Raw genomic sequence first — 23,154 nt, 5'->3', positions numbered from 1 at the left:
CTGCCCACCCAGTGTTGCTTTCCTCCATCTTGGAGGGCCCTGGGAAAGGGAGGGAGTGAAGTCCTCACTAGAGGGATGTCAGTCTGTTTCTCATCTTCCCTGAGGCAGACTTCTGGAAGGCTCAAGCTCATCAGAGCACATTCTTTTCCCACAAGACACCAGAGGTCCGGCTGTGCCAGTTTTCACAGGGCTGTGAAATGCTAACTAGAAACAGGCTGGGACCTCTCCCCTACCCCAGCACAACCCCAGCTGCACGTGAGTCAACCCTCTGACTCATTCCGCAATATAAATGCAGAGTTTCAGTTCTAATTTCTGGACCCCTCAGTGGGTTTGGAAAGATAGGGGACTGTGGAAAGAAGGTCTACTTCCCCCAGAATGGGACCCATGGAGACAGGGCAAATCTGGGCAGACCAAAGTCTAGCCACTCTATTGTTCAAGGACACACGTTGTTCCAAGTGTGGCCAGCCAGAGGCCAGGATCCCAAGCACATTAAGGTCTGAAACTGGGTCCAAGAGAGAAGCCTAGAGGGGTCAAGGAACACAGGAAGGCCATGGCACATGGGACTTTCCTTTGACTAGTCATTGTCATCATTCTGGTAGAGGGAAGAGAGTTCTTCTGGGAAACAGAACAGCAGCAGTGAGTCCTCCTTCAAGTCATATTCCTTGAAAGCTACACATTACCTCCCTGCTCAGAAGATGACATGGCTTGTGGGTGAGTAGGGTCAAGTGAGGAGGAGGTTAGCAAGACCCAATTCTCAGAAGCAATTCATAAGAGAATAATAGGCAAAGGTAGGAGGGTGCTTCCGGAGAGTTTTCTGGAAACGTGGCCAAGGTGCGAGCTCTCAGGCTATCAGCAAACTCCTGGAACTTTATTCAGAATGTTCCACTCTGAAAGACCTATTTCCCCAGCCTCCTAAATTCAGCTACTCCACAGTTCTTCCTGAAACTCTGGCAACACCCACCATCAGGCCTGGAACAGACTGTCCCAAATGCTATCCATAATTCGAGATCTCAAAGTGGTTTGCAGAATGGGTTGTTCACACATCACAAGTGATTAGATTCCCAGTGGAGTTCACAAAGCCTTATTAACCTGTAAATGCCCCTGTAGTAATAATATGTAGTCTATTCCATTAGACTGAGTTTCATTTTGGGAAACTAGGAGAACATATTCTTCTGCATCAACAGAAACTGAGCTAGGGTTGACAGCCTGAGTCACATCATGGGGCAATGGAAGGAATTCACATTTTGAAGCCAGACAAACTAAGTTCAAATCTTGGTTCTACTGCTCACTGGTTGGGGGACCTCTCAGAACCTCAATGTCTTCATCTTCAAAACAGATATAATGATAATACCTACCTTGCAATGTTCATATTAGGATTAAAAATAATGAGTGTATCATGATCTGGTACATAGGGCTCACATAAAATCAATTTTCTCTCTAAGAGGTCAGAAACTTTGAGAAATTTAAAGAAGAAGGAAGATGGCAGAACTCTGGGGACAGGCAATAATGCCCAAGTTTCCTAGAACGTGAGGACTGGGTCTAGAAACTAGAGACAAGTAAGATTAGTGCTGATCATGGGCAGTGAATGGACTATAATAAAGGAGCTGCTTGGAAGGCTTCATATCTGTGAAGGAAAAAAAAGTGTGAGGGAGAAGGATAATGCTCCTATGCTCTGCTCTCAGACTCAGTTTTCAAGACTAGTTCTTTACTTTTTAATTTTTTTAATGTTTATTTATTTTTGAGACAGAGAGACACAGCTTGAGGCAAGGAGGGGCAGAGAGAGTGGGAGACACAGAATCCAAAGCAGGTTCCAGGCTCTGAGCTGTCAGCATAGAGCCTGATGCGGGGCTCAAACCCACGGACTGTGAGATTATGACCTGAGCTGAAGTCAGCCGATTAACTGACTGAGCCATCAAGGCACCCCCCAAGACTAGTTCTGAAGGCTGGACACCCTTTCCCACACGGCCACCCTGGCACTAAAGGGGCCCTGGGGAAAATGCCTACTTGTACTGAGGAGGCCTTGTGACCAATGAGCTGCATTGAAAGGGCAGGTCCTAGAGGGAGTCATGCTAAGCGAAATAAGTCAGGCAGAGAAGGACAGATACCATATGTTTGCACTCATAGGTCTAACAGGAGAAACCTAATAGGAGACCATGGGAATGGGAAAGGGGGGGAAAGAGAGAGAGTGAGGCAAATCATGAGAGACTTTTGAATGCTGAGCACAAACTGAGGGCTGAAGAGAGAGGGGGGAAGGGGGAGGGGGTGATGGTCATAGAGAGGGGCACTTGTGGGGAAGAGCACTGAGTGTTATATGGAAACCAACTTGGTAATAAACTATATATATAAAAAAAGAGTGGAAAAAAAAAAGAAAAAGAAAGGGCAGGTCCACTGCATGTTACAGTGACAGCCAAGGGCTTTGCCCATCCTCATCTTTGCCCCTGCACCCTCAGGAATTGCCACCAGGCCAAGGAAGAAGGCACCACCCGGCTTGGCTTGTCATCAAAACTGTTTCTTAGTGGACAGGAGGGAAGAAAGACATACCTCAGTGAGCTGGATGGTGGCTCAAAGCCATTTAATTTTAATTCTGGAAGAAATGTGCACTTAATATGCACCCCCCAATTGGGAATGAAGCAGAACTTATTATTCACAGATTTATTCAGTAGGCTGATGAGGAGCTCTTTGAAGAAAAAAAATGATTAGCTGAGCCAACATGAGTTCATCAGGAGTCAGCCATGCCAAACCAACCTCATTTCCTTTGTTAGTGGGGCTCCCAGACCAGCAGGAAGTTGTAACATGGTGTTACTTGACTGGAGGAAGCCTTTTGACAAAGCCTGTCATGATATCCTGGTAGACAAGATGCCGACACGTGGCTGGAGAGTCCTCTGGGGAGAACCGCCCCGAAGCGTGCCCAGGGCCAATGGGACCTGGAAGATGGGGGTCCTAAATGCACACCACTCAACACTGTTGTCACGGGCTGGGCTGAAAGCAGGAACAGCTGACAAATTTGTGAATGACACAAAGCTGGGAGGAATGGTTAACAAGACAGTCCAAAGCCTGAAAACTCAAAATTAGGTCCGAGGTTGTAAGGAGGGGCTTCAACCAAAGAGAAGGAATCGAATAGAGTCAGTCTAGGCTGCTCTACCAAAGTATCATGGACTGGGTGGCTTGTCAACAAGGTATTTATTTCTCACAGTTCTGGAAGCTGGACGTCTGCAATCAGGGAGCTAGCACAGATATGTTCCAAAGAAAGCCTCTTCTGGTGGCAGCCTGTCGTCATCAATGTCCTCAGAAGGCAGAAAGAGAGTGAGGAAGTTCTCTGATGTCTTATAAGGGGCTCTGATCCCATCCGTGAGGGCACAACCCTCGTGATCTCAAAGGCCTCACCTCCTAACACCATCATGTTGGTCCTGACTTCTCTTTGCTGTTCTCCCCGCTTACACCTGAGCCTCACATGCTTTCTGATGGTGGCCAATCCAAGCTCTGTTCTCTGAAAAGTCCTCTTGTCCCTGAGAGAAAGACACTGCTCTTGCTGGTTTCCTGCCTCCTGGTGGGTAGCATGCTGCCTGAATGTGCCTGGTGATTCCCATTTCAAGCTGGGCACCGCCAGCAGTTCTGCTCTACCAGGTGTGGCAAGGAGAGCAGAAAGTTCCTCCCTGTGTCCCCCAGGGATCCTCAGGGAGTCCCAGGCCTCGTGCAGGAGAGATCAATGGTTTCTTCAAACCATATTCCCTAGTGGGACAGGGGCCTGCACTCTTTCTGTGGGGCTACCCCTCACTGCCTAACAGTTTTCCTGGAATAGTAACCAGCCTGTCCCTTCCACCCCGCGTGCTGACTCTCCCAAGGAGACCCCTGCAAGCCCCGCACCGTGCCTAAGGGATCCGGCAGAAGTGACTCTCCCCCGGAGCAGGATGCAGGATACAACTTGCAGGATACAGCTCACCCAGCCCCAAGAACAGCTGCCACCCCAGCCTCATTCCTGAGCCTGGGAAATGACTAAACAAGCCCTGAGGGCCTGACGGGGAGGGGGAGGCAAGCTCAGGTCCCTACTCAGACCTCAGCTTGAGATCCAGGAGAACAGGGGGTCTCGTTTCCAGGGTGGCCAAGGCGGCGGTGTGTGGATTGTGGCCTGCCCATAAAACAGATAGAAAGAAAACCTGACAGAGTCGACTACTCTCCTATCAACTGCCTGGGCCTTTGGGGGGGCCATGGTGGTATTGCCATGGGGATGGCCAGTTCGCCCCTTCCCCTAATGTCCCACACTGCAGCCTAGCATTCTCTATCACTTCTTCACGTTGGCTTCTATTCTTTCCTACACTCTGCATGAAAGAATGTGCCACATCAAATCTCATTAGTTTTTGTTGTGCTCATCTGTTTGGGGCTGTTTTTTCCTCAGTTGATTTAATAACCCCCATGTGTTTTGTGACTTTTCCCCCCTCTTGTTGTTTTCTCTTCCTTTTCAGGTTAAATAGATCCAACCGGCCAGATTGTACAACTTCTGCGCCAACTGCCCACTCACTCATGACCCCCAACACACACACACACACACACACACACACACACACACACACTTTCTCCTCCCCCTACATCCCCTCCCACCTCCACACCCCCACTAACCCCTGCCATACACATTTTCATACACCCTCTCACATGCACCCTCTCATATATACCCCCCACGTGTCCACACTGCCCCCCTACCCCCTCCAAACACCTCCCCTACCTTTCTTCCCTTGCATACGGCCCCACCCCCACCCTCCCCATTCTCAAATACATCCATCTCCCCTCCACACCAGTACACCTCCCCATCACTCAATTTCCTACACATGAAATACCTAAATATAAAATACCTACATGTAAAACACCTCCCCCTATACACAGTAACACTCCACTCCACTTCTGAGCATATCCATCTCACACCACAGCTGGGCCTTCCCCCACTGAACACTGCTGAGCTTGTGTGCCATCAACAGTTCCCCCAGCAGAAGGGGGCTGTGTGGCTCCCACTGATCATCAGAGTGGGTTCTGCTCTGGAGGTTGGGGAGCTCATTCTAAGCCTTGCATGTCATCCACTGAGCAAGGGACAATCACTCAGGAGCCAGGGGTTCCCCTCCTTACACTTCCTTCCCACTCTCCTTCTCGGGGATGAATGAGCCTGGGTGAGGGGCTGGCACCTTTATGAATAAATGACTAGAAAATGACTTTTCCCTTTCTTTTCTTGACTGCTCCAAAAATACAGTCCAACCCCCATCTCTTATCTTACAGGAAGCTCCCTGCCTGTGTGCATCCATTGTCTGCGTAGGGGCCCACTTCCCTCTGGACTTGGCTCGGGAGCCTTGAGAGGTTACACCTCGTCCTGCCAGACGCTGGTTTCCGAAGACTCTTCTCTTATCTCCTGAGAGAATTGGTGTCACGTTGGCCTGTTTCCCATCTACCAAAATGTTGCTGCGCCTTCCAGAAGTGGTCTTGGAGGTTTGGCCGGGTAGCCAGTCTTTTCTCTAAAGGCGCCAGGGCACATTTCCGGACCCTTCTGACATTTAGAAAATCTAAACATTCATAAATGTCTGCCTGGCCTTTTTAAAATTAGCAATTAGTTGTTAAAGGTCTCCGTGATTCCCACAATGTTCAGCCCCTCTTTATTTTTTTTCCTAAAAGACATAGTTTCTCTTCATTTCCCATGTTCATTTCTGGAGTAGCTTTGCTCCAAGGAGACGAAATCAGCAATCAAGACGTAATAGGTCTGGGGGTCATTACTTATGAGTAACAAATTTCAAATGTCACAAGGGCAGGCCAAGAAAAATGTGCTGGACAGCTAACACCGGCCAGACACTTTACCTTTACTGTCTTGTGTTGACTTTGCCCCCAGGACACCTTGGAAGTGGAGGTATTATGGGTTCTGTTTTACAGAACTGAGTTTCAGATAGTTAAAGTAGTAGCTTGCTAAGCAGATGGCTTAGCTGGACTTGAATTTTGAAGTCCGTGCTCTCCCCAAAATACCAAGCTGTTCCAACTGAGAGTCTGAGAATAGAACAGAAAAGCATCCTAAACTTCAACTAGGAGGAATCCTATGGACTCACACAGGCAGGATGCAGCAGGGACTAGGTTGAGGGACAAGCCCCGCTCTGAGCCAGAGCAACAGACCTACAGTGAGGACCAGGGAGAAGCCGCCTTCGAAGCCCCAGGACACCAGGCCCGTCAGCCATGAGCTGTGAGACTGTGCTAACCAGAGGCAGCAGGGTCTTTCCTCATTTGGGACCCTAGCTTAACCAGTATAATACACCAAATTCTGAGCATCCATGTTCCCGGTCCTTGCAGCCCTGTGAGCGAGGGCCCATTTCATATAGGGAAGAAGTGAGCCTCAGAGCTGTGGAGGAGGGGGCCTGAGGCTGCGCTGTGAGGGAGTCTCAAGTCCTGAGGACTGCCTGAGTCCAGAACACCACTTAGGGTGGTGTGCTTAATAAAATTCATTTGTTCCTGATCCCCTTGTATAATTCAAAACTAAAGTTCCCATCGGAATACATTTGAAATAGGAGTTGCATTTCAAACTTTTCCATGAAGTGAGACTTTCTGAATATTTTCATTTGCACATATTAGCACAGCTCATCCTCGTGGTACCCAGCATGCAGCCCCTGACAGAGCCTACGGATGTGGCTCCTGAGCCAAAGCCCTCCTCATCCCACCTCCTGGCACTGGGAAGATGCCCCAAAGGTGGCTCGGCACGGAGCACATCCAGCTGCTGCTCTGATCCCGGCCAAAATAAGGGAGACTGCTGGCCTCACCATTGCAGATAGCATTTACACAGACAAAATGAGCAGTGACAAAGGAAAAGTTTGCTCTCCTGGCCTGTGATTCCTCCCTTCAGGCTGAGAGGCAAGCTGTGGTTCCTATCCCCACGCCTTTCAGTCCCTTCTCATTGGAGTTTGGACATGAGCACTGAGGTCAAGGAGGGAATGGCAGAGTGAACTCTAAGCAGGGAGGATCGTGGTGGGCTGAGCCCCCGCCAATGGACCAGCCTTAACAGTGAGCAGAGTGACTGCTTCCAGAGGCCTGCCTGTCTCTAACCACCCTCTGTGATGGCTGCTCTGTGTGAAGGAAATGCCATTGGTATGTGGCCCAGGCTGCAGGGAGCCAACCCACCAACCCACGGTGTGTGGTGCCTGGCAGGAAGCCCTCCCATCAGTTTGGCCCCAGCGCCTCAGGCTCCCTTGTTGATTTCATTAAGCCAGTCCTCATGCTGGTGGGGAAGGGCAGGGACAGTGGATCTGGAGTGGGCTTGGCACACGGCTCTCTGGGCAGGTGGCCAGCAACACCTGACTCTCATTCAGAGCTGGCCTCAAGCCCCTTGTCTAGACTGAGGAGGAGAAAGGGCATGGTAGAACCCCTAGATTTGTGTCTGTCTCCCTCCTGGACCTACCTGAAGGATTCACTCCCTACATAGTCCATTTAAATAGATACAAGGTCCCACTGTGTTCATGAGAAAAGATTAGTTCACTGGTGATTTATGTAGAAATCTAAGTCTCCCATGATCAGAACCCAACAGACATTTCATCACTAGACGCTACTATTCCTGTTCCATTCTTTTTCCAATCCAGCCACCTGTCACTTCTCACCACAGATCTCACAACCTATAAAGGAATCCCTTCTCTCATTCACCTCTTGAACCTGACCTCCACATATGGGGGGAAAAAAGCCTGGTATTTAAGCAAATAGAAATCCGTTGTCCCTTGGCATATCTTCTGAGGGCTCATTTATCCTCAGACATCTTCAACTCCAATACAGCGGGCCAAGGATGAGCATTTGTGGACTGGGCCTCTCATTGCTGCTCATTACAAAGCCACTGCCCTTTCTTACATCCCTGAAAAGAAGTGCAAGTTTATCCCAAGCCAATAAATTATCATAAAATTAGCCCCAAAGCACTGTTGTTCCTGGTGTGCTGAGTGAATACAAATGCAAAACCACTTTGTGAGGCTATTTCCCAACTCAGAACACACAAAATTTCTACAGGAGAAAAAAATCCCACTGAAATGATCCCATGACAGAACACATAGGAAATAAGCCACCATGACAAAAAGCAAATAAACCCCAAAATGGGAGGATTATCATTCCCAAAATTAGTATTCAGCTAGTGGAGCAGTCTGAAAAAGACTACCATGAATATGTTTAAAATAATTGAAGAAAACTAAATAAAAATAGAAATCATAAGGAAATATCAAAAACCATGAAGATTTGGCAGATAAATTTGAAAAGCTATCATAATAACTTCTGGAACTTAGCAAAATATATAGAGTCATTAAAATATATAGTGTAGACTTGGACATCAGATGAAGAGAGCTGGAGGGAGACTAAGTGAACAGGAAGACATACCTGAGGAAATCACAAAGGAACCAGCTTAAATGAATAAAGCATTTGAAACTATGAAAGATGAGAGATAAGGAGAACAGAAATTTAAAAAATATATATATATGGAATGGAGAAAATAGGGCTATGTGATATGCAATATCAGGAAGATTTTTGACTGAGAATTTTTCAGAATCAAAGAAAAACCTTAATCTTCAAAAGAAATAGCACATTGATCTTCCAAATAGACAAGTAAAAATTTACTTATGCTTAGACACCATATGTAGACATGGAAGACCACAAAGAAGAGAGCAAAAATGGAATTCCTAGAAAGGGATGACAACTAGATTGATAGAGAAGTCCCAATAACAGAAGCCAGAAGACAGAGGTTTTGAAGTATCTTCAAAGCACTGAGAAGAAATAACTGTGAATTTAAAATCCTGCTTGCAGCTAAACTACAATGCAAGAACAAGAAATGCAAGAAAACTGACATTTTCTGATACAGATATTTTCCCATTCATGGGCCTACCTGAAAGGAACACTAAATATATTTCAGGAAAAAGGAAATTAAATCCACAAGAGTAGGAAAAATTCAGGACGCAACTGTGAGCAAAGAAACTGTAAACTTGTGGGTAAATGTGTACAAGCACTGACTTATTTATAGGTAACAACAACTATAATAATAATGTGCACTGGGAGGGGGTTAAAGACATACAGAACTAAAATACCAGCCAAAAAAACATGGAAGATGGAAGGGAGACAAAGAAGTAAAACATCCTAGCAACCTTACTTTGTTTTATTGGAGAATAGAGACATTCATTATCTTTAGGGTTTGTTAAATGAAAAGTCAGTGTTAAAAATAAAAGGGTAATGAGGAGGCATACTGTGCTCATGGACTTGCAAACTTAGTAAACATATCCATTTCCCCCAAATTGATCTACGAATATCATGCAATTTAAATGAAAATTTCAGAAGGATTTTTTTTAGATATACACAAGCTGATTATAAAATTCATATGGCTGGGGCACCTGGGTGGCTCAGTCAGTTAAGCGTCCGACTTCAGCTCAGGTCATAATATCATGGTTCATGGGTTCAAGTCCCCATGTTGGGCTCTGTGCTGACAGCTAGCTCAGAGCCTGAAACCTGTCCTCAGATTCTGTGTCTCCCTCTCTCTCTGACCCTCCCCTGCTCATGCTCTTTCTCTTTCAAAAATAAATAATAAAAAATTTTTCACAAATTCATATGGGAAGGAATAAGAATCGATAAAACAATTTCAAAAATGAAGAATAAAGTTGGAGGAATCACAGTACCAATTTTTAGTCTTAAAACTATGAAATTGTCCCTTAATTATGATATAATGCCCTTCTTCATCTCTTATTACAGTATTTGCTTTGAAGTCTAGTTGATTAAGTATGGCTACTGCAGCTTTCTTATGATGTCCATGAGCATGATAGATGTTTCTCCATCCCCTCACTTTGAATCTGTAGATGTCTTTAGGTTTAAAGTGGGTCTCATGTAGGCAACATGTAGATGCATCTTGGTTTTTTATCCATTCTGATACCCTATGTCTTTGATTGGAGCATTTAGTCCATTTACATTCAGAATGATTACTGAAAGATATGAATTAGGTGCCGTTGTGTTACTTGTAGAATTGGTGTTTCTGGTGATGTTCTCTGGTCCTTTGTAGTCTTTGTTGCTTTGGTCTTCTTTTTTTCTCCACTCAGGAAAGCTTCCTTAAAATTTCTTACAAGACTGGTTTAGTGGTTACAAACTCCTTTAGTTTTTGTTTGTCTGGGGAACTCTTTATTTATTCTGAATGACACCCTTGCTGGATAAAGAATTTTGGCTGCATATTTTTTTTTTCTATTCAGCACATTGAATACTTCCTGCCCCTCCTTTCTGGCCTTTCAAATTTCAGTGGACAGATCTCCTGCTAATCTTATGTGTAGGTTAAGGACCTTTTGTCCTCAGCTGCTTTCAGAATTTTATCTTTGTGTTTTGCAAGTTTCACTATGATATGTTGTGATGTTAACCTGTTTTTGTTTATTTTGAGGAGAGTTTTCTGTACCTCTTGGACTTGAATGCTGGTTTCCTTTTTCAGATTAGGTAAGTTCTCAACTAGAACTTGTTCAAATAAACCTTCTCCTCCCTTTCCCCACTCTTCTTCTTCTTGGACTTCTATAATACAGGTAGTGTTTTGTTTCATGGAATCACTAGGTTCTCTAGGACTCCCCTCATGATCTAATAATTTTCTTTTCCTCTTTTTTAGCTTCATTATTTTCCATAATTTTATCTTCTGTATCACCTATTCTCTCCTCTGCTTCTTCAATCCTCATGGTCACTGTATCCATTCAGTACTCTATCTTAGTTATAGCATTTTTTATTTCAGTCTGGCAAGTTTTTAGGTCCTTGATCTCTGCAACAAGGGTTTCTCTGTTGTCTTCTATGTTTTGGGAAGAATTCCCCATTTTGTCATTTTGGCTAAGTTTCTGTTGTTTGTGTGTTTTAAAAGCTTGTTATGTTTCCAGCACCTGAGAGTAATGCTATATCAGAATCCTAGAGAAGAACTCAAATAGAAATCTCTTTGACCTTGGCCACATAACTTCTTACTAGACATGTCACCAGAGGCAAGGAAAACAAAGAAAACATGAAGTACTGGGACTTCATCAAGATAAAAATCTTCTGCACAGTGAAGGAAACAATCAACAAAACGCAGAGGCAACTGATAGCATGGGAAAAGATATTTGAAAATGACATATCTAATAAATGGTTAGTATCCAAAATCTATAAAGAACTTATCAAACTCAACATAAAAAAACCCAGTAAAGGAATAGCAAAAGACCTGAATAGACACTTTTCCAAAGAAGACATCCAGATGACTAAGAAACACATGAAAAGATGCTCAATATCACTCATCAGCAGGGAAATACAAATCAAAACCATGATGAGATACTACCTCATGCTTCTCAGAATGGCTAAATTTAACAGCACAAGAAGCAACAGGTGGTGGTGCAGATCCAGAGAAAAGGGAAAAAGAATGAAATCTTTAAATATATCTATATATATTTAAAAATTTATAAATAATATTTAAATATTTTAAATACTTTAAATATTTACAAATAATATTCCATATATGTGGTGGAATATTACCCAGCCATGAAAAAGAGTAAAATCTTGCCGATTGCAATGATGTGGATGGAACTAGAATGTATTATGCTAAACAAAATAAGTTAATCAGAGAAAGACCAGTAGCATATGATTTCGCTCATATGTGGAATTTAAGAAACAAAGCAGATGAACATATGGGAAGGGGAGGAAAAAGAAAGATAGGGAAACAGACCACAAGAGACTCTTAATGATAAAGAACAAAGGGAGGGTTGATGGAGGGAGGTGGATGGGAGATGGGCTAGATGGGTGATGTTTATTAAGGGAAGCACTTGTGATGAGCAGTAGGGTTTGTGTGTAAGTTAAGAATCACTTAATTCTACTTCTGGAACCAATATTGCAGTGTATAGTAACTAATTAAAGTTTAAATAAATAAAATGTTAGCCAATAAAAAAACTATAAAACTGCAGTAATCATGACAGTGTGATAGTGGGAAAGAAAGACACACAGATTAATAGAAAAGAATAGAAAGTCTAGAAAAAGACCCACACAAATACAACCAATTGATTTTTTTAAGTAGGCTTCATGCCTGGCCCAAGCCCAACAGGGGCTTGAACTCACAACCCAAGATCAAGATTTGAGCTGAGATCAAAAGTAAAGGGCTTAACCAACTAAGCCACCCAGGCCCTCCAACTGATTTTTGATAGTGGTTCAAAAAATATTTAATGGAGAAAAGATAGTCTTTTTTGACAAGTGATACTAAAACAATTTAACATCCATATGCAAAAAGAAAGAAAGGAATCTTATTAAAAACTAACTCAAATGGATCATAGATCTAAATCTAAGTGTAAACTTAAGAACAGCGCCCCCCCCCCACACACAAGAAAGTCTTCCTGATCTGGGATTAGACAAAGTGTTCTTAAATGTGCACCAAAAGCAAGATCCATTAAAGAAAAATAATTATAAATTGTATTTCATCAAAATGAAAAACTTTTGCTTTGCAAATGACACTGTTAAAAGAATGTAAAGGATAAGCTGAGGACTGAGAGACAATATTTGCAAATCTTATGTTCAATAAAGAATTTGTATCCAGAATTTACAAAGAACTCTCAAATTCAACCATAAGAAAACAAATAATCCAATTACCAAATGGGCAGAAGGCTTGAATAGACACCTCCCCAAAGAGAATACATGCCTGACAAATAAGCATATGAAAAGATGTTCAACATTATAAACTTCTATTTGCAAAAAAAAAACAACTATGTGCATATATTTATAGCAGCTCTATCTGTAACTGGTGCAAACTGGAAACAATTCAAATGTCTTTTAATGGGTGAATGGATAAACTGTGGTAGAGCTATACAATGGAATACTATTCAGCCATAAAAAAGAGAATGGATAATCTTTTTTGACAAATGATACTAAAACAACTTAACATCCATATGCAACAAGAAGGAAAGAAATCTTATAAAAAATTAACTCAAATGGATTGTAGATCTAAATCTAAGTGTAAAGCTACACAACTTAAGAACCCCCCCCCCCCACACACACCCCACTGATACATCCAACAACGTAAATGAGTTTCAATGGTCTATAGTGTAGGAACAAATCTAGTTTCAAGATGTTACATGCCGTATATTTCCATTCTGGGATATTCTCAAAAGCCACAAATTACAGTGATGGAAATGGGCTAATGGTTGCAGAGGCTGGGGAGAGCGTGACCATAAAGGAATAGCATGACGGAGGTGTTGGAGATGGAACTGTTCTGTATCCTGACTGTGGTGGTTACACAAATCGATAAATGTATTCACATTTATAGAACTGCATGTCACCCCAACACAAAGTCAGTCTTACTCACTAATAATTTTTTTAATGTTTCAACATAATGATAACTAATAATGTATGCCTTCTAAACAAGTAAAAGAAAAAAAATAAGACTAAAGAAATAGGACGTAACACTAGAAGGAAGAAGAGTATATAAATAAGCAATGGGCTGAAGCACACCAACTACAGGAGAGTGCCACCTCTGGGGAAGAAGTGAGGAGTCAAGAGGGTGTTAATGTCTTACTTCTTTTTTAAAAAGGGGTCTCTGGCAATCCAGGTGTCTATCAGCAGGTGAGTGGATACATAAAACATGCTGCATCCATACAAGGGCATATTATTCAGCCACAAAGAAATGAAGTTCTTGATACACATTACAATGCGGATACATTTTGAAAACATGATGCAAATTGAAATAAGCCATGTGCAAAAGGACACATATTGTATATATGTATGTATGTATGATTCCACTGATATGAAATATCTAGAATGGGCCAATTCATAGAGACAGAAAGCAGATTAGAGGTAATCAGGTGCTGGAGCAAGAGAGGAATATGGAGTTATTTTAATGGGTATGGAGTGTCTGTTTGGGGTTGACAAAAACATTTTGCAAATAGTGGTGATAGTTGCACAATATTGTGAATGTAATTAATGCCACTGAATTGTATACTTCTATCAGTTAGGATGGCAATTTTTATGTTTTATATATACTTTACCACAATTTTAAAATAACATAATATGCCAAAATTGCTGCATTGTACACTTTAATTTTTTTAATGTCTATTTATTTTTGAGAGAGACAGAGACAAAGTGTGAGCAGGGGAGGGGCAGAGAGAGAAGAAGACACAGAATCTGAAGCAGGCTCCAGGCTCTGAGCTATCAGCACAGAGCCTGATGTGGGGCTTGACCTCATGGACTGCAAGATCATGAGCTAAGCTGAAGTCAGACGCTTAACTGAACCACTCAGGCACCCCTGCATTGTACACTTTACATGGGTGAGTTGTATGGTACGTGAACTGTCTCAGTAAAGCTGTTAAAAGAGAAAAAGGTATCCGAAGGAAAACAGATAAATTTTAATGGTCAGTATATAAGTGTGTGTTGCACTATTTTATTTGGCTATGTTTTTATTTTTTCATATTAAAATATAAAATAATTTTTTAAGAAAAGGGAACTCTGACCAGGTAATTCGGTGTTAATTCCTTGTTCATTACTTGTGTAAGATCCTCATACCTCTCTCCCTACCACAGGGCATATCACTAAGGACCAGAGACTCCATGTCACAGAAAGGCCACTTATCCAAGAATTGGGAGACCCAGGTCTGTTTCTCCCTAACTGACTGGTGCCCTTAGGAAAGTTACTGGACAGCTTTGAGTGCCAAGTTCTCATCTTAGACCTCTTCTCTCCCCTTCATAGGTGTCCAAGGGAACCAATGAGATCACAGTGTAAGTGTATTATGACCTAAAGAGTGATGGACCAATGTACAAATGTCAGGAAGTATTAAACACATGATCAAACATGCAGAAAACCCACAGATCTCATCATGGTCAATGCCTTGACCCTCCACCAAGCCCATCACAGGCACTGCTCACAAGCATCCCTGCTTGTGCACACTGGGTCATTCCTGGCATGAAACACAGAGAATTACAGAGAATCACAGGAGGAGGTGAGCCACCAGCTGCACACTCCGACCCCAGCCCGCCAGGGCTGCTCCAGAGTTCTACATGATTCCATATGTTTTCACTTTCAGATGTTCTTTGGGGAGAAACAAAACAATGAAAGCCAAGGACACTCTCTGGTGGGAGGGGACAGCATGGCCCAGAATGGTATCCACTGTCCCAGTAGCATCCCTACCAACTTTAGTGAGATGCCCACTCCTTCTTTATCTGGAGGCCACTTACCTACGCTGGTCAAGGTGTACTGGTAGGGCTCTGAGAGGAAGTGTGGGAGAGTGAGGACAAAGGCACCCGAAGCTAGGAGGAGACCCCCAATGCCAATCAGTCGTGGACGGTGCACCCGGCTGCCAAAGTAGCTGACGAAGATAATGAGGATGGCGTTGCTGATCTGCAGAGAGAGCAGAGGGGCTGATTGAGACCTGAGACTCTGTCCCTACCCACCCACAGGGAAGACCTGACTGTACCAGGTCCAGGAAAAGCAGAGAGGCAAGACGTCACCCAGTGCCAGCCTTGCCCAGAGACCCTCACCGCAGGCCCAGCATGCACTGTTTCAGCTCTCCCCTGTTGGCAGAAGCCCTTAGCAGCCTCAGCCTTCTGGACCAGACCAAGAGAAGTATCTAGAGACCATGCAAAGCTCACAGCCCAAATTTCAACCATTTTAGAACCAAACCTTTTAGGGCAAAGTCTAAGAAAGCCTCCAGTCCTGGCTGGCTTCTAGGAACAGCACATGCTCTCTAAATGCCCTAAGGACTCTGGCTCAGTAGTCAGAATAACCACCAAGCAACGTGTACTACCTCACTTCATCCTGCAACAACTCTCTTTTTGTGACAAAAGTAGAGCTCAGAATATTAGGTCACTTGCCCATGTTATGAGGTTAGGAGTGGCTTCAGCTGGGACTACCCGAGTTTAAAGCACCCAGTCTTAGGTAGATTGGTCTACTGCCTCTTGGAGCAGCAGGGTTCTGTCTAAGAAGCCCTCCTTGGGGCTGCTTCCACTTCTGTCAATGAAGGAGAGGACCAAACCACCTCCTGAGTTCCTTCCCAGCTGTAAACATCAGTAACTCCACATTCTTGGTGCTCCTTGGAAGGTGTGGTCTCTGAGTCCCACCCTGAGCCAGGGAAGGGAACTGAAGGCTCAGCTTGGGGAGCAGGGTCTCAAATAATAAAAGGAGATGCTGGCAGATCTTCTGACTACAACTCCATTCAAAGAGATGATCCTCTGCCCCAGAATGTTAGCTCACCGGGACTGGGGGAGCCTTGAATGCCAGCACCCACAACCCTGCTCTGTCCATACCACAGTCTTCTGGCTGGAAAAGCATGTGCCCCTGGCTCAGGAAATAAGGGCCAGAGTTTTGCTATGTGGCTCTTGCCAAGTCCACCAAGTGGCCAATTCTCAGTTTTCTTCTTACTTGACCTCTCAACACCATGTGATTCAGATAACCATTTCTTTCTCCCTGAAGCCCTTCTTTCACTGAGTTTCCAGGACACCACCTTCTAGTTTTCTTCTCCTAGCGGCTCCTTCTCCATTTTCTTGGCTGGTTTCTCCTTGATTCCCTGAACACTCAACTGTCATAGCTCAGTCCTTGAACCTCTGCTTTTGTCTTGGTGAGCTTACCCGGTCCCATGGCCTTACATGTTCTGTATGTGCTTCTAATTCTCACAGGCTGAGCACACCCAAACCTCACGCCTCATCTTGTCCCATTCCCCCTCCGTGGTCCTCCTCATTTCAGCCAATGGCACCTGCATCCTGCCAGTGCCTTAAGCAAGACACCTGAGCAGCATCCCTGACTGCTCTTTCACACTCACATGCAACCACAAGCAAGTCCCACTGGCTGGACCTTCAACAGCCACCTGGAGACTGAGTGCTTCTCTCCATCTCCCTCACTACGTCCTGCTCTGAGCCACCCACATCCTGTCTGAACTACTGCAGCAGCCTCCTAACTGGCCTCCCCCGGGGCCACTCTTGCCTTCCTGCTGCCTATTTTCTACCCAGAAGATAGAGTGGTCCTGTTGACATGTCAGACCATGTTCCCTCTGCTCAAACTCACACCCGTAAAAGGCAAAGTCTGTTCCAGAGCCTCCAGAGCCCTAGGGAGACTGCCTCCCTCCCTGGTACGCTCTGATGGGCTCTCTCTCCTCCATCCCCCTTCCTCCCTCCTCCCCAGCTGCTCTGCCTCTCACTGTTCTCCTAACACACACCCTCCTTGGGCCTTTGTACGTGCTGCCCCTTCTCTTACGTGTCCACAGGGCTCCCCCGTCATCTAACCTACTTTAGACCTCAGCTCAGATGGAAACTTCTCATTAAGGCCCTCTCTGAAAAATAAGGGGGTGGAGCTGGGTGAGAGGCGTGAAGGTGCTAAAAGGTACAAGCTTCTAGTTAAAAGTAAGTATTGGGATGTAATTAATGCCCAGCATGGCAACTCGAGTTAATAACACTGTATTGTTTATTTGAAAGTGGCTAAGACAGTGGATCTTAAACATTCTCATCAGAAGAAAAACAAGTTGTAACTATGTAAAGTGCTGGATGTTAACTGGACTTATTGTAGTGATCATTTTGCAATATATACAAAGGTCGAATTGTTAGGCTGTATACCTGAAACTAATATTATGTTAAATGTCAATTATAGCTCAATAAAAAAGGAATTAAATATAACATTTATAATTAAATGTAACTTATAATTTAAGTTGTTTTAAATATATTTTATAATTTAAATTGTATTTAAACATTTTTATAAGTTTTTAAAATATATATTTTTTTAATTTATTTTAGAGAGCATGTGTATGTGCATGCATGTGCACAAGTAAGGGAGGGACAGAGGGAGACAGAGAATCCTAAGCAGGCTTCATGCTCAGTGCAGAGCCTGATGCAGGGCTCAATCCTACAACCCTGAGGTCATGACATGAGCTGAAATCAAAGTCAAATGCTCAACCAACTGAGCCACCCAAGTGCCTTTAAATACATTTTATAATTTAAATCCTATTTAAATATTTTTATAATTTAAATAGAATTTATATAAAAAGTTATATAATATAAAGCCACCAATTCCCTCCGTGACTTTATCCTTATTCATAACACTTACTGTGAACTGATCTCCAAATTTTATTCATTTCTGTAAACACAAGTCATATTTATCCTTAGAATGATATACGAGCAGGGAGAGGATTTCTCGGTTCACTCCTGCCTCCCCACACCTAGAGCAGTGGTTGATACATAGTTAGTGCTCATCAGATAGTTACTGAATAACTGCATGAATGAATAAATGACAAGTTTTTTTCAAGAAGACACAATTAACCATTGCCTGGAAGTCTCCTCCTTTGTGGCCAAGAGTAAGATGGCTCATAATATATACAGAAAGGGGGTGTGAAGGTGTGTAGGGAGGCAGACTAGCCTGATCCAGCCGGTTGCTTTGGCCCCTGGCCAGACATGGTTCGAGAAGATTCTGAAACCCATGCCTGGAAGCAAAGCTTTATTCTTATGCTTCTTAGGTTTTTATCTCCTCACCCTTTTATTTCTCTATCATTTTTTAAAGAAATGATTGTAACTGTCAGACTGTGTCAGTTAAGCTACCTGAGGCTGACTTTAAAAGGTCTGGGTGCGGGGTGGCAAAGTGCCCTGCAATGGGGAGGAAGGCCTGGGGTGCCGCGGCCCTGCCCATCCAGCACTCCTGGGGCCTGGGCTCGCTTCTCGGAGAGAAGCGGGGCCTCCACGGTGCTTATGGCTGACGCTGTCTTAAGACCTTGGTCCCCAAACTTTTCTTCAGCAGTGGAGTCTCTTTGAAAAAGTAGTTTTTCCATAATACAATATAACATCGTTTTGTATACATGAAAGAGGCGGTTCTAGCTGAGGAGAAGAGGGCCCTTGCGGTCCACGCCTCAGCCCCTCGGCAGCCCCTGAGCAGCTCTGTGGTCTTCCCGTCAGACCATCTGAAAGTTGTTACTGAGCCCTTTTGTAACAACCTCCCTGCCCATCAGTGTTCCCAAACGTGGGGGGCCCCAGCGCAAACTGGTGGGAGGCATTAAGGGTGGGCCCTCCAGGGTTCCCTCTGGCTTTGTCCGCCCAGGCCTGGCCTGTAGCAGGGAACAGAAGGGGCAGCCTCACAGGGCAAGATGCCCATGTCTTCTCGTCCCGTCGCTGGCCGTTTGCACCCAGCCCTCCTCTCCCCTTCACTCACCTGCCAGGCTCGGGACCTGGCAGCAGCCTGAAGGCTCATGCACCTGGAGGCTGGCCACCATCCAGATGGTCTCACCTTCCCCTCCTCCAGGCCTGTTCTCCTCTTGCACCCCTAGCGCTTCTGGCTGCAGTCTCCCTGCCGTCTATGGGACTTCAATCCAGCACTCAGCTGCCAAATCCTGCCTTTTCTTCATTCAAACTATCACTGGGTTCTTCTTCTCTTCCAGCCTCTCCAGCCTGGCTTGGTGGCACCACCTTCCAGCCAGCTGACTTCTGGATGCCCTGTTCCCCACTTCTAGTGTCTCCCAGTCCCCTCCTCCAGGGGGTTCACGTTCACAAGACTGTTCACGCCGCCTGGCTCTGCTTGAGAAGCCATGCCAGTTCCTACCACGAAGGCTGGAAGGCTCAGGCTTGACCATAAAGGTCTCCCCTGATCTGGCTGCCTTCTGCTCTCTTGCTCTGCTGGCAAGACCCCTACTTCACTACTCAGACTGTTTCCGAGTGCCTGCACCGGAATCAACAGGAGTGCAGAAAGCCCTTCAGCTGAATTTCCTGTCCTACCTTCATACACTCATCCATCTACCATCCCCAGACACACAACGACATACACAAATATACACACAGACAGATACACACTGGCACAGATCTGCATAGACACACACAGAGACACAGATACACAAATAACATACACACATAGTTTCATATAGAGACACAGATCAGAGATACATATGGATACACACAAATACTGAGATACAGATATACACCCAGACATATACAGTCTCACACACACACACACACACACACACACACACACACACACACACACACATACAGAGGATTGTTAGGTCTAAGAAACTTTCTTGGAGCATCTTGGTGGCTCAATCATTTATTTAAGTGTCTGCCCCTTGGTTTCAGCTCAGGTCATGATCTCATGGTTCATGAGTTCAAGCCCCACACTGAGCTCTGTGCTGACAGTGTGGAGGCTGCTTGGGATTCTTTCTCTCTCCCTCTCTCTCTGCTCCTCCCCTGCTCATGCTCTCTCTCTGTCTCCCTCTCAAAATAAATAAATAAACATTTTTTTAAAAAAGAAAGAAACTTTCTTGTGGTATTCGCCTCAACCCAGGTGTGATCTGAAAGCATATTGTTCAAAAGCTCATCTATGTGAGTTTGGAAAAGAGATCTTTTAATGAGTGAATTATTTTCATCCTCTATTAAACCACAGCCTGGGAAAATACCATGCTCCTTCTCTGCCTAATCAGCCTCCAGTCATGGATTGTGCCACATGTCTCAGTGGGCTACTCCCTGCCCCTCGAAAACTCCAATTGTTCCGGGGCTCACAGTTTCATTCCAAGTGTAGGATAAATAAGAATAACAATTTGACCATGGAATATCACAGATTCGGCCATCATCTAGTCTGTGATAGAAGATGGCATTACAGTTACTGATTAGTAGGGTGCCTAGAACACCGTGTTGAGGATTCAGAGTCTGGACTCAGCAGGAAAGAGGACTGTGGTTCATTAATGACACCTGTCAGGGTCTGGGGATAGCACTGCAGTGACACAAATGTCAGAGGTTTGTTTTCCCCTTGTGAGTGAAGAAAGCATGTGCCAGAGGCATTATTAAAGTCACGGGCCAACATTAGGAGGGTGCATTGTGTGTGAGGGGTGCCAGGTCCCTGTGCTGTGAGGTAGACCAGTCACTGGGCATCTCCAGGAAGCTTGAGACACAGACACACAGATAGACACACACACACACACACACACACACACACACACACACACAGAAAGCAGCAACCCTGGGTGTTCCGAGGAGAGGGTCTGGGCCAAGCAGGGATGACTGATGGCCCAGAGGGGATGTATGTGGGCAAGTATGTGCATGGGAGACAGCCATGTAGGGGAGTGCCTGCAGAGAGGGGCAGGAGGAGAGATTCTTGTGATGTGATTGGGGGAGAGGGTTTGGGGCAGAGCAGGGCTGTGGACAAGGGAGAGGGGAGGACTGGAAGAAGGGGTGAGCTGGGGGTTCAGAGGGAGGCCTTCACAAGGGGACCGTAGACCTGGGCTCAGATGCTGGCTGCACCATGGGCATGTAGGTGGCCAGCACTTGGGCTTCAGATGCAAGTTTCCTCCTCTGGAAAACATGACTGTGCAGAGACACTGCCTTGGAGGACTGCAAGGGCGGCTCTGGCACAGGGCAGGGGCTTCTGAGGGCACTGCTGTGCAGGCCACTGAGGGTGACGAAGTGATGGCCTAAAGGGCATTTCCAGCTGGAAGCAGGATGGGGGGTGGGGAGCCTAAAACCTGGCAGCTGACGGTGGTGCTAGGAGACATCCCACCTTCTCCATCCTAGAAGCTGCCCTGGGGGGAGCCCAGCCCCAGGCTTGAAGTTACTACATCAGCCTGAGTTCCACTAAGTCAAGGGAAGATTCTGCTCTGGGAGTGGCAGGGGGGCCACTGCCTCCATCCCAGAACAGTGGGCGTTGCGGAAAGAGAAGAGAGAAGCCAGGCCAGGGCCCCATCTCCTCACCAGGAGCCGCCGGTGTTGCAGCCACAATGGAGGGGGCTCTTCAGCCTCCTGTGTCCACGTCTTCCTCCCTCGTTTCTGGTGACGCCTAATAGACCCTGCCCTCTGACCTCCCACTCCTGAATTCTGGCCCACCCCATCTTCCTCTAACTTTGATGTGAAGTCACGGAGGGGCAGTGTGAAATCCGCATTGCTGGGGGGTCGGAGAGATCTGAACTTGTTTGGACATCAAGGCCATTGAGCAGCTCTGGCTCCTGTGATCCTCAGAAGGCAGGAGCTACAGGTCTGGGCTGCTTCTCCATCTGCATGTGCAAGGCTCATCTACCCTCAGACTGGGGATGGACAGAGGCCACATAAACTCGTGGTGGTCACAGATCTCAACTAGAGGGACACAGAGTTTGGAGGCAGACAGCCCTGCCCCTCTGGGCAAGCCGCTTCACGTGCTAAGCCCCAGTGCCCTCCCCTGAGGGGTGTGAGGGGTAGAGCACCTGCACTCACAGGGCTGCTGTGACGAGGCTCCAAAGTCAGGTGCTCCAGAGGCTTTTAGCTCCGTGCCTGGTGCAGCGAAGCCCCAGGAAAGGTAGCTGCCACCAAACCTGCTGCTTCTAGCAGCCTCTATGCCCCATGTGTGCATCCCAGCTTGCCTGCTTCTCCCAGAGCCCCCAAGCCCCTGTGATCAGGGTGGCACACGACTGGAGTCTGAGGGACCCGAACCTCCTGCTTACCTCGTTCAAGCTGGAAATGAGCCCTGAGGAGGAGCTGGAGAGCCCAAAGCGCTTCTCAATGGTGGTGAGGCTGCTCTTGAAGTAGGCGCTGTACAGGAGCTGGCAGAGCTGTAGGAGGCCGTGGCACAGCACGAACACCTGGGGAGGAGACAGGGCACCCTGGCTAGGACCTTGGCTTTCCACGGTGGGGCCTCTGTGGCACGGAGCCCCAGTGGTCCAGACTGCTTCTTCACCCGTTACTTGGGAACACGTACTTCACCAGAGGGTGAAATGATTCTGTTGCATCAGTGCTTTACCCCACGGACTCACTCAGGGCTGCCCGCCATGGCCATCATTCCTGCCATTCCTAGCCCTGTCAGCATGAAGGGTCTAGCAAAACCACAGGGCTGGAGAAGCACCCTTGCCCTGGGGAGAAAGGCCTGACTCATCAGCTCCACATCTAGAGCACCCAACCCCTTGAATTGTCCTCTAACTGCACCACAGTGCCCCGCCCCCTCCACTGGACACTGCTCTGCCCTCCCTAATGAGTCCTGTGAAGACTGGAGGCCACTTTCCAGCCAGTCCAGGTCACTCTCAGGAGCACAGAAAGCCTGAGGTCACATGGCTTCACTCCTTTTGACCTGTCCTCCATTCCCCTCTCCACCATCAACACTCATTCTCCACGGCTGGCCTCTAATGCACCATGATGGGTTCCCGAACCCCCCGGTTTGAATGAATGGCCCCCAGCTTGCTATCACCTCTTATCAGGGGTATCTGTGACTGTGCTTGCTCCCCCATGGATAGATGATAAGGGCCCCAGGAAGGCCCTG

General features: G+C 45.9%; 1 protein-coding gene and 1 long non-coding RNA gene across 2 annotated transcripts in view; one reads left to right on the top strand and one right to left on the bottom strand.

Annotated features, from left to right (window-relative positions):
- The window catches only part of SLCO2A1 (solute carrier organic anion transporter family member 2A1), an 89,451-nt gene that overhangs the window by 24,385 nt on the left and 41,912 nt on the right, over positions 1-23,154 (bottom strand). Inside the window, exons 3-4 of the mRNA XM_029938766.1 lie at positions 22,346-22,483; positions 15,156-15,318 (exon numbers count right to left, since the gene is read on the bottom strand). Of these exons, the coding sequence (XP_029794626.1) occupies positions 15,156-15,318; positions 22,346-22,483 (301 nt within the window). The remainder of the gene's footprint in view (positions 1-15,155; positions 15,319-22,345; positions 22,484-23,154) is intronic.
- LOC115292260 lies at positions 14,317-14,682 on the top strand. Its single transcript, XR_003908884.1, has 3 exons — positions 14,317-14,336; positions 14,505-14,573; positions 14,671-14,682. It is a non-coding gene; the product is annotated as an uncharacterized LOC115292260 (long non-coding RNA).

The sequence above is a fragment of the Suricata suricatta genome, chromosome 5 (assembly GCF_006229205.1).
Source record: "Suricata suricatta isolate VVHF042 chromosome 5, meerkat_22Aug2017_6uvM2_HiC, whole genome shotgun sequence".
NCBI classification, from domain to species: Eukaryota; Metazoa; Chordata; class Mammalia; order Carnivora; family Herpestidae; genus Suricata; species Suricata suricatta.
Note: the sequence above shows the minus strand (reverse complement) of the source record. Positions and strands in the feature narration are given on the sequence as shown.